The sequence below is a fragment of the Beta vulgaris genome, chromosome 4 (assembly GCF_026745355.1).
Source record: "Beta vulgaris subsp. vulgaris cultivar EL10 chromosome 4, EL10.2, whole genome shotgun sequence".
Lineage (NCBI taxonomy): Eukaryota > Viridiplantae > Streptophyta > Magnoliopsida > Caryophyllales > Amaranthaceae > Beta > Beta vulgaris.
This window is the reverse complement of record NC_079205.1, coordinates 53,352,752-53,365,625: the sequence shown is the minus strand read 5'-3', so window position 1 is coordinate 53,365,625 and position 12,874 is coordinate 53,352,752. Positions and strand designations below refer to the sequence as shown.

General features: G+C 34.4%; 2 protein-coding genes across 3 annotated transcripts; both read right to left on the bottom strand.

Moving 5' to 3' along the window:
* Positions 1–5,518, bottom strand: LOC104890808 (cullin-1). 2 transcript variants are annotated; one of them, XM_048641759.2, is made up of 9 exons: positions 5,278–5,518; positions 4,041–4,202; positions 3,856–3,955; positions 2,335–2,520; positions 2,159–2,206; positions 1,871–2,071; positions 1,684–1,761; positions 1,406–1,495; positions 1–429 (listed from the first exon to the last, which is right to left on the bottom strand). In XM_048641759.2, exons 2-9 carry the CDS (start codon positions 4,166–4,168, stop codon positions 349–351), a joined length of 912 nt encoding a protein of 303 aa, XP_048497716.1. In that variant the 5' UTR covers positions 4,169–4,202; positions 5,278–5,518; the 3' UTR covers positions 1–348. The 2 variants fall into 2 exon arrangements, with proteins under 2 accessions (XP_048497716.1, XP_010674703.1); XM_010676401.4 differs by having other exon boundaries at positions 5,331–5,517.
* A 998-nt stretch (positions 5,519–6,516) lies between these two features.
* LOC104890809 (cyclin-SDS) lies at positions 6,517–11,853 on the bottom strand. The gene is made up of 7 exons (XM_010676403.4): positions 11,082–11,853; positions 10,818–10,988; positions 9,126–9,292; positions 8,563–8,691; positions 8,225–8,405; positions 7,301–7,345; positions 6,517–7,131 (listed from the first exon to the last, which is right to left on the bottom strand). The coding sequence occupies exons 1-7, from the start codon at positions 11,850–11,852 to the stop codon at positions 7,099–7,101; spliced, it is 1,497 nt and encodes a 498-aa protein (XP_010674705.1). The 5' UTR covers position 11,853; the 3' UTR covers positions 6,517–7,098.
* Positions 11,854–12,874: the final 1,021 nt, after the last annotated feature.

Here is a 12,874-nt window from a genome sequence, read left to right as displayed (position 1 = left end):
TAAGTAAATAATAACATATGCCCACTAAACACTCATTAAAGAGGTCAAAGATTAACTTTCTTTTTTCCTGATTACCCTCAACCAAACACTCCCTTAAAACTTTTGTTTGTATCTGTATGCTAACTATCTCAGCGAGTTTAAAAAGTTAAGAACACATTATATATACATCCACATGTGACAGGATGTCTACAAGATTCCTGCCAGTAAACAACTACCTAGCACCTGAAACATAATCCTACTCCTGTATTTTCTTACTCCAGGTATAAATTGTTGAGAAGAGCAAAGTCATGAAAAAATGGTGATATCACTGTATAACTTAAGCTCTTGCACTATAACTTCGGATCGACATCAAGGCTGCTGCACCATATTCCAGTTTCGATCCGGACCAGGATCTTGAAGATTAAGGTCAGCACATTTAGACAGCAGATCCTACACAATCAATCATCATAATTAGATAAAGAGTAATTTTTTTTCAAAAGGTATGATTATTGTAGCTTCATTATGGAAAGCATGCCAAGATATTCAACCTAGAATCCTGTTTTAAAGATCAGGGAAACAATTCATACCAACATGATAACATGAAATCAGGAACATATTTAGATGCCTACAATTCAAATACGTACGTCAGGTCATATGAATAATCTACCTTTACTATTTTTAAAAAAGAGTAATGTGCTGATTATTGCAAATACATTATTTTTTGGAAATAGAAAAAAATAAATTTAACAGGATCCTACATATAAGTGAAGTGTTACGGTCGAACTTTGACGTAAATATGTCAAGTGTTACCTGCATTAAAAATGGAAGAAGCATATACTTCTAAATTTTAATTAAGCGTACAACAGATCAGGGGGACTTTTGGAAGTTTCATAGTAGTACTTTTCATCAATGCAAATTACATCAGCAACTATTTCAGAAAGCTCAATAGCATGCAAGGATACACTTGTTCATCTTGGTAACAAAGATTCGTGTTTGTATTCTTAACTTCTTAACTTAATGAAACATACTAATGTGTAATATAATATGATTAGAATTTTAAAAAGGCCCAAAATAGATGCCTGCACTCACACTTCTTTGAAGTCTTTTTACTCGAGAATAATGGTTAGAATATCGATGAGTTTTAGTGGAGAGGGAAAGAGATGGTGATAAATTTCAAATAAGGTTCATAGTTATGTTCCAAAACTAACACAATTTAGCAGCTATTCATATATGTACTGACTTCAAAATTTTCTTCCCTCCATAACTGCTTTTCAAGATTCCATGCATCTCTATATGCTAACAGTGATTGATTCCCTTCTACAGGGTCCTCTGTGTGCGTATTAAATCAAGTTCTACTCGTGCAGTCATTGTCTAAAACTTCTTTTTCGATTTTATTGATCATTCAGTTTTTTAGCAATTTGGATACCTGAAAATCCGTTGACTTGCTATAACTTTCAGCTTGTTGCTTCTCAGCTACTTTTGTGAAAACCTGATCGACCAAGCTAGACTTGACCACCTTCAAGAAAATGAGAACAAGAAAAATTAAGTATGAGCAAAAAACCTCAATGATAATTCGTGAGGTATTTCCTCTATAGTTTCTGTTTAAAGATAGATGTACAGAGTGAAAAAATATACTAGATTATATATTTGTATATGCCTGAAGGCTATAAAAAAAGGAATATGCATCTTATAACATAAATGCACCTGCAGAAGCTTCTCTCTTAAAGATGGATCCAAAAATTGGCAAGCTCTTTCATCTTCCTGATTTAGGCACCACTGCACCTGAAATTCACCAAAAAAAAAAAAGCCCAGGATCGACTAGTTTAACTTGGAAAGAAACAATGGTCATACAACATATTAAATTTGAGATTCTAGAACTTTTGGTAACTACCTTATATGCATACTCAGCACATGAATCATGCAGAAGCCCATGTGAGGCAATTTGAGAATATGAAGCAGCACAAGTTGAAAGTAAGGCCCTTTCAAAATCATCATACAAGGTTTCTCCCACTGCTTTTGAAACGCCAAAGTACTCCACAACATTCTTGAGCATATTCCTATCAATCTTCTCCCCATTGCGATCCTGATTAATCTACATATGACACGATAGGGTTAGGGACAAATATAGATAGTACTTGGACCAACTAAACAACCAATGCAATAAAAGAGTTCGCCCTACCAATGACAATGCAGCAGCAATTAATTGATTACTACACCTTGCATCCACCTGAAATATAACAAGTTGAGTAAATCACACGATGACAGACGCTATCGGTCTGAAAAAGGAAAAAAGGACCCCTATCCAGTGAAAACACAACTGCCAGCAGTGCTTAAGCATCAAATAGAATATCTTACCATATTGTGAAAGCATCTAGTAGCTAGCTCCAGAAGGCCAAAAGCTCCGGTGCGGGGGATAAAGAAACGATCAAGGTAACTAAAGAATCTAGATAACCACCTGCACATCACTTGATAGCTAGACCACTTTGTCAGAAGCTCAATCAAGAGAGCTGCATCATTTTTATTCTCCAATGACGGAATGACCTGAGAGCATGAGAAAAAGGGGCATAAAAAAATGTCAAACACATTAGTAAAACACAAACTGCTTTTGGATAAAGAACAAGTATTTCAGACAGTATATATGAGTACACGTGTTATCATAAAAAACTAGTACTGATTGAACAAGAATCCTTTTCTTTTTCTCTTTGTTGCTCCATTAGACATTTCCAGTGGAAGGTTGACATATTAGAAATGACCACACTCAATAGCCTAGATCTTCCTAAATTAGACTCGGTATTGACTGTTCATATTGTCAGAGAAAAAACTTGCACGTGTTTGCTTGTTAAACATAATGCATGCAAAGGGAGATTATGGCCATCTCTAAAGCTGTTGTACCTCGTAGGCTCGTAGCTGGGTCATGAGAGCTTATTTGCCTATAACAAATTTAGTGTTGGTCTTGGGAAAAAAAAAATAAAGCAAAAAAATTGTAAACATCACAAGATGGATACAGATTGCAGCCAATAGAAAAGCATCACATACAGGAATAAGTTCTCGAACCACAAATACAGCATATGAGTCAGAGAATATTCATGTCAAATCTTGACCATGGCTTAGAGCATCAACATACATATAAAACCTAATTATATATTTTATAAAAAAAAACATCATGCATAACAGCATAAGGAAGACCACTGCAAATCTTGACTAACAAATTTCTATTAGTGAATAACTGAATAATGAGAAGATGAAGAGATAAATTATTTTCTAAAGAAGAATATTGTAGCAGATAAAACCACCTCACAGCTTTTTCTTTTCGCGCCGTGGTTTCTCGACCCATGCCTCGCTTAATATATAATTCATAAACAAATATATTTGAGGAATGACATCAGGAACCAGTTAAAGCACAATGTAAACTAGACTTACAGTAGGTGCAGAACTCCTGCAATCCAATTATTTGTTTGCAAAGTTAAGTTCAACAGAAAACAAAAGCAGTGATGCAATTTTAGAATGTGTTAATCATCTAAGCATTTCACCAAGCAACATGAAACTCTTTATTGCAAACAATATATCGCACGTCTTAGTATAGACGCAATCACCGGGGCAGTACACAAAAGGTAGATAGAGATATCTCTCTTCTACAGCACGTATTCTTGGCAACAGTGAGAGCCTGACAACTGGTAGGTAACATGAATCATTAGTATCATTATTAGCTATTAGTCTATTACATGCGAATGAGTAGCTATTAGTCTATTCCACATTTGAAAATTAGCTGAAAAGATAGTCCTATGTGCATTCAAAGAAATATTATATTTGTCGTAAACTTCAGTAACAATAACAAAACTCTCTGCAAGGATCAAATGTGCTGCAAATAATTCTTACCAATGAGTTGACGCACTCTTCTAAACCGTTCTTATATCGTTCATAGAGCACCCTGGAATTTTCGGAAGAGACTCTCTGGACACACAGCAGGTAAACACATCTACCAAGAGTGAAGGATCAAATGATTCATAAAGGAAAGAAAACAACTAATGCAACAAATTTAAAACAAGAGTCAAGCTGGATACTCATAGAATCTCTGATACTCCTCTGCAGTGAACTTAACATTAGGGTATCCTTCCATAATCTTCCTTGTTCTTAAAAAGGCCTCATCCAATATCATCAATCCATCTTCCAAACTCAAACTGGTGACCATTTTTAACAACTTCACACCAACACCGCCAAACTATCTGGAAAAACCAAGGTATTCATTTACTCAGTTGGTATTTTAAAAACTTTTACGTCTAATCCATAACCGTCAAAAAAAGGCAACAAGCAGAGATAAAAATCAGTAACCCACGCCATAAATTGAAAAATTATCTATTCACATAGACAAACAAAACATGATATTACACGGGGACCTCCATTTATAAGATTGATTAAAGCAATTAAACTCCAAAATAACAACAGAAAGAAAAAAGAACCAGCAGATTAATCCTTTGAGTCTTACACAACGTCCTAGTATCGTTCACCTCAAAGAACTAAACTCAATACACTTCCCCTGATGCTAAACAACACATAAAACCTCTCTGAGGACGGATATGCTCGAATTTCTAAATATTGTGGCAGCATATGAACATAATGCAGTTAAGGCCACGCATTTCATGAACCTAAGCAACCTCATTAACTCAATAACCAGGATAATTAACATGCAACATATCAGATAAACCACGGATTACGCTAATTAGTAACAGAATGGATTACATATCTAAGATGTTGATCAACTTAACTACTATGGCACTTCAGAAAACACTGCATCAAGATCTCCAATTCATTAAAAAAAAGGAAAAAAAATAAACAAATTGATCCTAATAAGAGGAATCCAACTTTACTACATTAATAAAAATCCAATCAAAATAGCTTCAAAAGTTCCAAACACAATCACCTCAAACAAAAAAAAAATTCTCTACCCAAAAAGAAAGAAAAAGTAATCACACAAAACCCTTTCTTCAAAAATTCTCAGAACCCTTAAAATTATTTTTTTCAAAAAATCAAATAATAAAAAAAATCAAACCCACAGATTATTCCTCCAACACCTCCCCACCCCCATAAAATAAAAATCAATAAAAATAAAAATAATCGCAGAACATCATGACATAAGCAATATCAAAGGTAAAAAAAAAAACCCAGAAAACCCTAATAAAATCTAACGACTAGAATTAACATATGACAATGTAAGATCACAAACGCAGAATCAAAGTAATTTCAAATAATGGGAAAAAAAACTACAATTCGATATATATTCAGAAGAAAAAAAAAAAGTACCGAAAAAAGAAGATGAAAAATGAAGATTAAAGACAAAAGAGTAGTAGTTTCACCAGAATTTGATGGGTGAAGTTTAGAATCCGGGAATTTCGTTGGGTTTTGGGTTGTCTTACTATTTCCCCGGCAAAGAGAGTGGACAAATACTGTGAATGTGTAGAAGAGAGAGACAGAAAAGGAAGGAAATAGTGGCCTTTGTTTTTGTTTTTGTTGTTGTTGTAAATAAACGCCTACGTTGGGTTATGCGTCTCCAGTCTCCTTTATATAATCGAAGTTTATAAAATATTTGTAGGAAAATAATCCAAATTACTACCCATGTGTCATGTGACATGTGTGTAATGTGTATAGATGATTCTAGTAAGTTTTCAAACTTGTATAATGTAATATAATATTATAAATTAAGGAAAAATTGACTGTATTATTATAAGTTATGATTTTGGTGCGTGGATCATGAGTAGTAGCTAGAATATCATAGACTATTAGCCTTGGTGCAAGGCGTATCAATAATGATGCCGAAGGTGGAATTTCGGGTCAAAATATTGACTTTCGACATCATTATTATTTTCAAAATTCCATGTCATTATTCAATTATTGTGTCAATTGATAGTGTGGTGTGTGTTTTGCATCATTTCTCAAGCATTTTGTATAATTTTAATACTTTATGCGTTTAGAAATAGTTGCACTATTTGCATAGTGTTTATAGTTCACATCTCACGCTTTTATTGTATTTGGTGATTTATCTTTTAGGAAAAAAACATAGTCATGCAAGATCTTATTAGATTCGTTTCAATGTATATTTTTCTAATATCAACTTTTTTAATTTTTACTTATTGATAAAATATCAACTTTGAAATCATGCATCAATAAACGTGAAAAATAATGAACAAACGAAGTATTTTATAGTGCGTTATGTGTCTGTTTTCAATCATTTTATCACAAAATCAATGTAGATTTTGAATTTAATAAGATATAGATATTTTCAATAATGTCATTAATGACACAAGATGAATCGCAACAATTGAATTTAGATAATGCAATGCTCAAACAATATAGAATTGAGAATGATGCGCATTTATGAAAATGACATTAATGCCATGAGAATGATGATGGCCATAAAATTTAAACTATCCAATGGTGATGGTGTGGGAGTGATTCCCACCATAACAAAGAGATGTAATATGGGAGGGGGGCATTTGAATAGATATGTATCTTGTAATATCGACAGTACCATGTAATTCTAAATTTCACAATCGCATGGCTTAGGATCCGTTCTCATTACTAGATTTTTTGTATAACACACAAAAGAAATCAATAGTTCAATATATTGGTTCTACAAGGACTAAAATAATGATCACTGCTGGTCCACTGAATTCAATAACAGCTTCATGCCTTTGGCTAAAGCTGAACCAAATCATTAATGTTTGCACTATGCAAAATTTTACCTTAAATTTCTACAATGATGTATTATCACTATAGTCTGTACACACTTGCAAAAAATGGTGAACAAACAGAATAAGTGTTGTAGACGAGGTCCTATTATGAACGCGAATATTTGCTTTGCAAAGTCTGTCATAGAAGCTGAACGCTTCTTCTGGACCTCAACGCTGAGAATATTCAATTTGCAGGCGCTTTCGCTACGTCACTTTTTCCTCTTCTTATGAGACATAGGCAGACTTCACAAAAAATTGGGGCCATGTACAGAAATAAGAACAAGTCACAAGTGTTTATATACTTGAAGAATTTTGTATTTTTTGCATCTTCATGTGTTGTGCAATTGTGTTGTGTTGAGGATCACAATCTCTCATATACTGTTGGACTTTTTATTTACCAAGCATACTTAACCAACCACTCCAAGCTCTGTCAAAAAAGATTCAGACAAACAGTCTAAATGAATTGTTTCTTATGATGGTATCTCAAAAGCAGAATATTTGATTTAGAAAAGTGCACCACTCAAAATTTAAAATTTTCTCTTTTTCTCCTTTGATGAATGATTTGGAATATTGGATTATGGAAGTCTATTTGATACCTTGACGCATTCAGGTAGATCATCAACTTTTGTTCTGACATGAGCCTGCAGAAGATTGACATCGGCATTAGACAATTGAAAAATTTAGTCTAGAAACTTTGCTAGGCATGAATTCGGGTGTGGAACACAATCTTCTTATTTTTGTTTTTTGAAGCATTGAGTGCAGTGTCTTACTAAATTTCAAATAGCATGCTTCTAAACCTAAAGTCCAAATCAATTGTTGCTAAATGAAAGTATCTCGAAGACATGTCCGCCTATGGAAGCAGGATTAGGGCTCCGTTTGGTAGGGTGTAAAACGTTTTCTCGGAAAACTGTTTTCCTCTATTTTCAGTTTTACATTGTTTGGTTGGCAAAAGAGTGTAAAACCATTTTCTCTTGGGGTAAAATTACTCTCCCAATGATGGAAAACCATTTTCCTTTCAAAATGAAGGGAAAACTATTTTCCTTATCTCTCTTGTACACTCCTCTCACTACCTCCTTACTTTCTCTTTCATTTTCCTTTCATTTCATCTTTTTCTTACATCGAACCAAACAACGGAAAACTAATTTTGGAATTGTGTTTTCCATTGTAAATTGTTTTCCATGAAAATTATTTTACACTGAAAATGTTTTACGCCCTACCAAACGGAGCCTAGGACTTAAGTACTAAAGTTTCAAGCCTTAGCAAGGACGAGACCAGAACAGATTGAATGAGGGGGTATGAACACCTCAAGAAATACTCAACAGGTAAAAAGGGAAACTAGCAATAACTATAAATCATAGATCGTACAGGAAGAGCAAGTGTACACAGAATTGATGCACTGTAATTAGCAGAAAATGTTATCACAGTCTCGCGCAGCAACATGATCAATGTCTAAACAAGAATGTACTCCAAAAAATATTAATTCAAGAGACTATGTAAATTTTTAATGAAATTTAAGATACCTCCATGACCCGAAGGCTGGATTCATCTCGACTTGTGGCCAGGGAAACAAGGATTACTAAAGCTGCTGCCACAGTTGAGGGCCAATATCTTAGATGATTATGGTCAAGCAGTGATAGACCTGCCAAATACTTGGCCTTTCTTTGCATCCTTTCATCAGCTGTCGCAGCTTTTAGATAAAACCTGAGATTTTGAATAGGTTATCAGCAAAAAATCTAGAAACATAAGGGATTCAACAAATCATACACAGTCCAACTTCAAATGTTCTCTTTTCATTTTCTTTTAATTATTGAAATGCATCTAATATAGGATTATGTTAATATGAGAGTGCTGTATGTACCACATGAAGTTGTAAATTGTTGGCGAGACACAGTGAAACTTAAGGACCTCTTGCACTACCCATTCCATAGCTACTACTTCATATCTGCTGTACACATTGCTTTCCACATAGAAAGACTTTTGTCGAACACTGAAAATCAAAACAGATCTTTATTAGTCAAATTCAGAAAACCCTGTTAAGAAGAAAATCTCTTTTTCAACCTTAGTGGCAAATAGAGAGCTACTAGTTGATAAAATAATACTACGAGGAGACCAGCAAGAAGCAGCACACAATGTATTTACTAAGTCTAACACGCTAGGAAACTCCAGTTGAGTATACTAGTGAAATTATATAAGAAGAAAGAAGTATAAGTCATGTTGTGTTGCCATACCCGAACTATCATCACTATGAGTCTGAAATGACATTGACCTAGAAGGCTATGACTCATATACTTCTCGTGAACCTCCAATAATACAGCGGTCATAAATAGAAGAACTAAACATGAAGGGATGATAGTTCATACATCAAGTCATCGTACAATGTGAATAAACAAAGAAATGGAAGATGAATTCATCAATTACCACCTGTTGTAAGGTTGATTCTCTTCAATTCTCATGGCCAAGGTCAGGCAGGCTATGCCAAGTAGTTGTAGGTTCTTCCTACTTGTAAACATTCCCTTGCTCAGAAATCGATCAAGGAGACGCACACTAAGGAACATGGTTTCATTCTGGAGATCCTTTTTCCTGGACAACTATCCGTTCAAAGAATAGATTGCAGTCAATTAACCATAAAAAGTCATGCAAGCCAAAGAGATAAATCAGACAACAGGAAGATAATTTTTTCTATAGCAACAACTATAAGTGACTTGCTATAGCTAAGTAATATGAGGCACAAGTGTAAGGAAATAAAAGGCTGTTGGTAGAAATTTCTGTTAAGAAAGAGATCAAATTCACAGAATGTTCAAGTCTTCAAGGCATTCTCTTATTCTTGTTAGCTACCAAAGTCTTGTGTAAATGTATCATATATATATAGTGAGAACATGCACAATGATCGAAATAAATATATAATTTAACACCTTTCATGAGGATAATCACAAAATTAGAAACCAAGATCAAAATCATCAATCCACTACAACAATGCTTGGCTTCAAGAGGGCTAGATGTACGCAATTTCGTTAGCAAAATTATCCTTATAACTAGTGGCGGAGCCACATTAAACCAAGTGGGGTCCCTTGACCCCACTTGATTATGAAAAATGGAAATTTTATTTTATAAAATTTTTGATTTTTCAATTTGTTCTTAAAATTTGACCACTTAACTACAGTAAAATTTATCAAATTGTCTTTAAACTCACTAAAGTATTATTTCTAGATCCGCCACTATATAACCCCTTTGTAGTTTGTAGCATTACCACTTAATAATACTCCCCAAGATCATATAGTGTAATACCTTGATATAAAATAGCGCTCTCATCCTCATTTGACATTTACAAACTAAAGTAATTGACTAACTATGTAGGGAATTTCTTGATATGCATTCCACGAAAGTTCTTTTACACTCTCTAAGTCTCTAGTCCCTCATATAATAGTTTTATAATTTCTAATATTTGATCTGACATGTAGGAATGCTGAATGCAAGAGGAACTTTTAGGGGGATTCATATCACATTGGGAGTTCTAATATTGTGTAGATAAGATGTGTTCGTGGAAGTATACAGAATCCGTTTTACGGGGAAATATTAAGTTGGATCACTCCTAAACAAGAACAGGTGAAATTGAACCCTTTCTCTTCTTTTTGGCTGATAATCTGATATTTGATTTGAAATAACTAGAATAACAGGACATACTATAAAATTGCAGATTTACATTTGCCAAAAGAAAATCAATTTTTAAAAAAAAAAAATGGCGGAGAGGAATCTAGTTAAGCACGTGACTTGTGCGCACAACTCGTGTACCAGTGCCATACGCGAAAACTCGTGTAACAGTAGCTTGATTCTGAAGCTACACCTTCAGAAAATATTATTTTATTTAAAAAAAAAAACACGAGGATTAATTTGCTTTATGTGGCAACGTATCATTTGCCAAATTCTCAAATGTATACTGTAATCATATTCGTGCCACACCGAATTTTCTCTCTAAAAACAGTTACAGAATTCCAGTTGTCCAAAAAACGTAAAATGAAAATACTGGAAACAACTTATGCTGATGTCTAAAAGTAGAGAAGTAAACTAGAAGAAATTGAAGCTTCAACAATGGCGTTTCGAAACGAAATAACTCACCTCGATAATCCAATTAACCATCAGTAGCCGTTGCTCAACGATTAATCCTCCGTAATCAGTGGCAAAATCATATTCTTCAACATAATCTTTCACCTTCACCGCTTGATTTCTCTCTCTACTTCTCAACCTTCTGTAGCTCTCTTCATCTTCCTCGCCTTCAAATCTCCAATACTACAAACAAACACACAATTGATCACAAAATAATCAAAATACTAAACAGATTGTGACATTAAGTAATCAATTGAATTGAATTAATAAACTCACAGCAAGTTCATCAGAATACTGATCATCGAAGAGAGATGAAACTTCATAATCAGGAGAATTAGAGCTCATTGTTAAGAACTGTTGATAAAATTCCTTGAAGAGAGAGAAACAAGGAGAAGGAGTGGAATCATCGCCGGATTTTTCAGAGAATTGGCTGCCGGAATTCAACCACATTGAAGGAGTGTATTCATCGGTGAAATCCTCGAATTCTGATTCTCCATAACCGGAAAAAAGATCCGAGTAATTCGTTGCGGATGAAACCTCGTAATCGTCGTATGAGAAATTCTCAGTGCAAGCCAAATCAGAGCTGATGTTTCCGACGACAAAATCGCCGGAGTTTTTCTGCTCAACAGTAGTGGTCGTATTCGTCGGAGATTGTAAAACCGTGGAGAATTCCGTTTGAACAACGCTGTTTCGCTTGGACTCTGCTTCAGCTGCAACAACAGAGCAGGATTCAACACATGAATTCTCCGACACTGAGATTTGAGCAACTTCCTTCTTCTGCAGCTTCTGAATCACTTCATTTTCTCTGTTAAACGCCGCGTTTGGAGGCAGAACAGCTGATTCGAGCGTGGTATTGCAAGAGACTTCATCGCAATTTGAATTGACAGAGAGATTAAGCTTCAGTGAAGCATTTGAAACGGTGAAATTGCAGAGAATTGGAGAAATGTGAGCTCGTTTTCGTCGAGGAATCTTCGATCGCTGATTCTTCGTCGAAAATTCAGCAGCCACAGTAGTAGCAGTAGCTAGTTCAGCAATCTTTCGCTTCATGTCTGAGATTTTAGGTTCGAAATTTCTGAATTGTTCAATAGAAATGTGGAATTCAGAATTGTTGTTATGAGTTTACCGTTTGTCAGAGAATGTAGTTAGGTTTGAGATTTGTAGAGAGAGAAAGAGAGAGAGAGAGGAGAGGAGGTGAAGAGTGAGCTGCAACTGCATGAAGCAGGGGAACGTGCGCGGTTATGAACTTTTAGGGGGAGAGAGAAAATGTGAAAAAACTGTTATAGTTGATGGTTAATGGGTTGATGGTTAGTGGTCCACTCCTCAAATTTAAATTAATTTTGAACGTAACATGTGATGTTTAACTATATATTTTTCTTACAGTAATTTCTAAGTGACGAAGCGCTTCATGTTTTCTCACGTGTTATGACAATTTGAATTTTTGTAATGATGTAAATCGTGAGTATGATTTTATAAGAGGGTAAGTACTTTCATAATCTTTGAAATTTTTGCTTATAAAAAATATAGGCCATAACCACATTTTATTTCATGGTCGAGAAGACCAATACTTCCTCCGTTCTGTTTTAAATGAAACATTGGATGAAATGACACTATTTACTAATCAATTTATCGCTATTATATAAAGAAAAACATAGTCAAGTGGGATCTTATTAGATTCGTCTCGATGTATACTATCAAATTATAACTTTTTTATATTTTTTACGTTTACACAACTAAAGATATTAATGACTAAAGAAGCGCGTTGGGTTGCGTGAAAAAGCAAACGTTTCATTTAAAATGGAACGGAGGAAGTATTAGATTTGGTCTCTTTTTTCTACTTAGTCACTATAATAATCTCTATTTGTAATCATCTTTCATTGATTTCACCACATTTTTTAGGCTCTGTTTTCGTTGTCAACTTAGTGTTGCTTGGCTAGATTTTATTTTGCTAAACTTAACTTATTTCTGTTTAATCACTCAATTTTGCTGAACTAAAACTTAACTCTTTTTTTTTTTTTAGAAGAGAGAATATTATTCAAAGTTTAACCACACATCCAAAAAAGTCTCCCTCT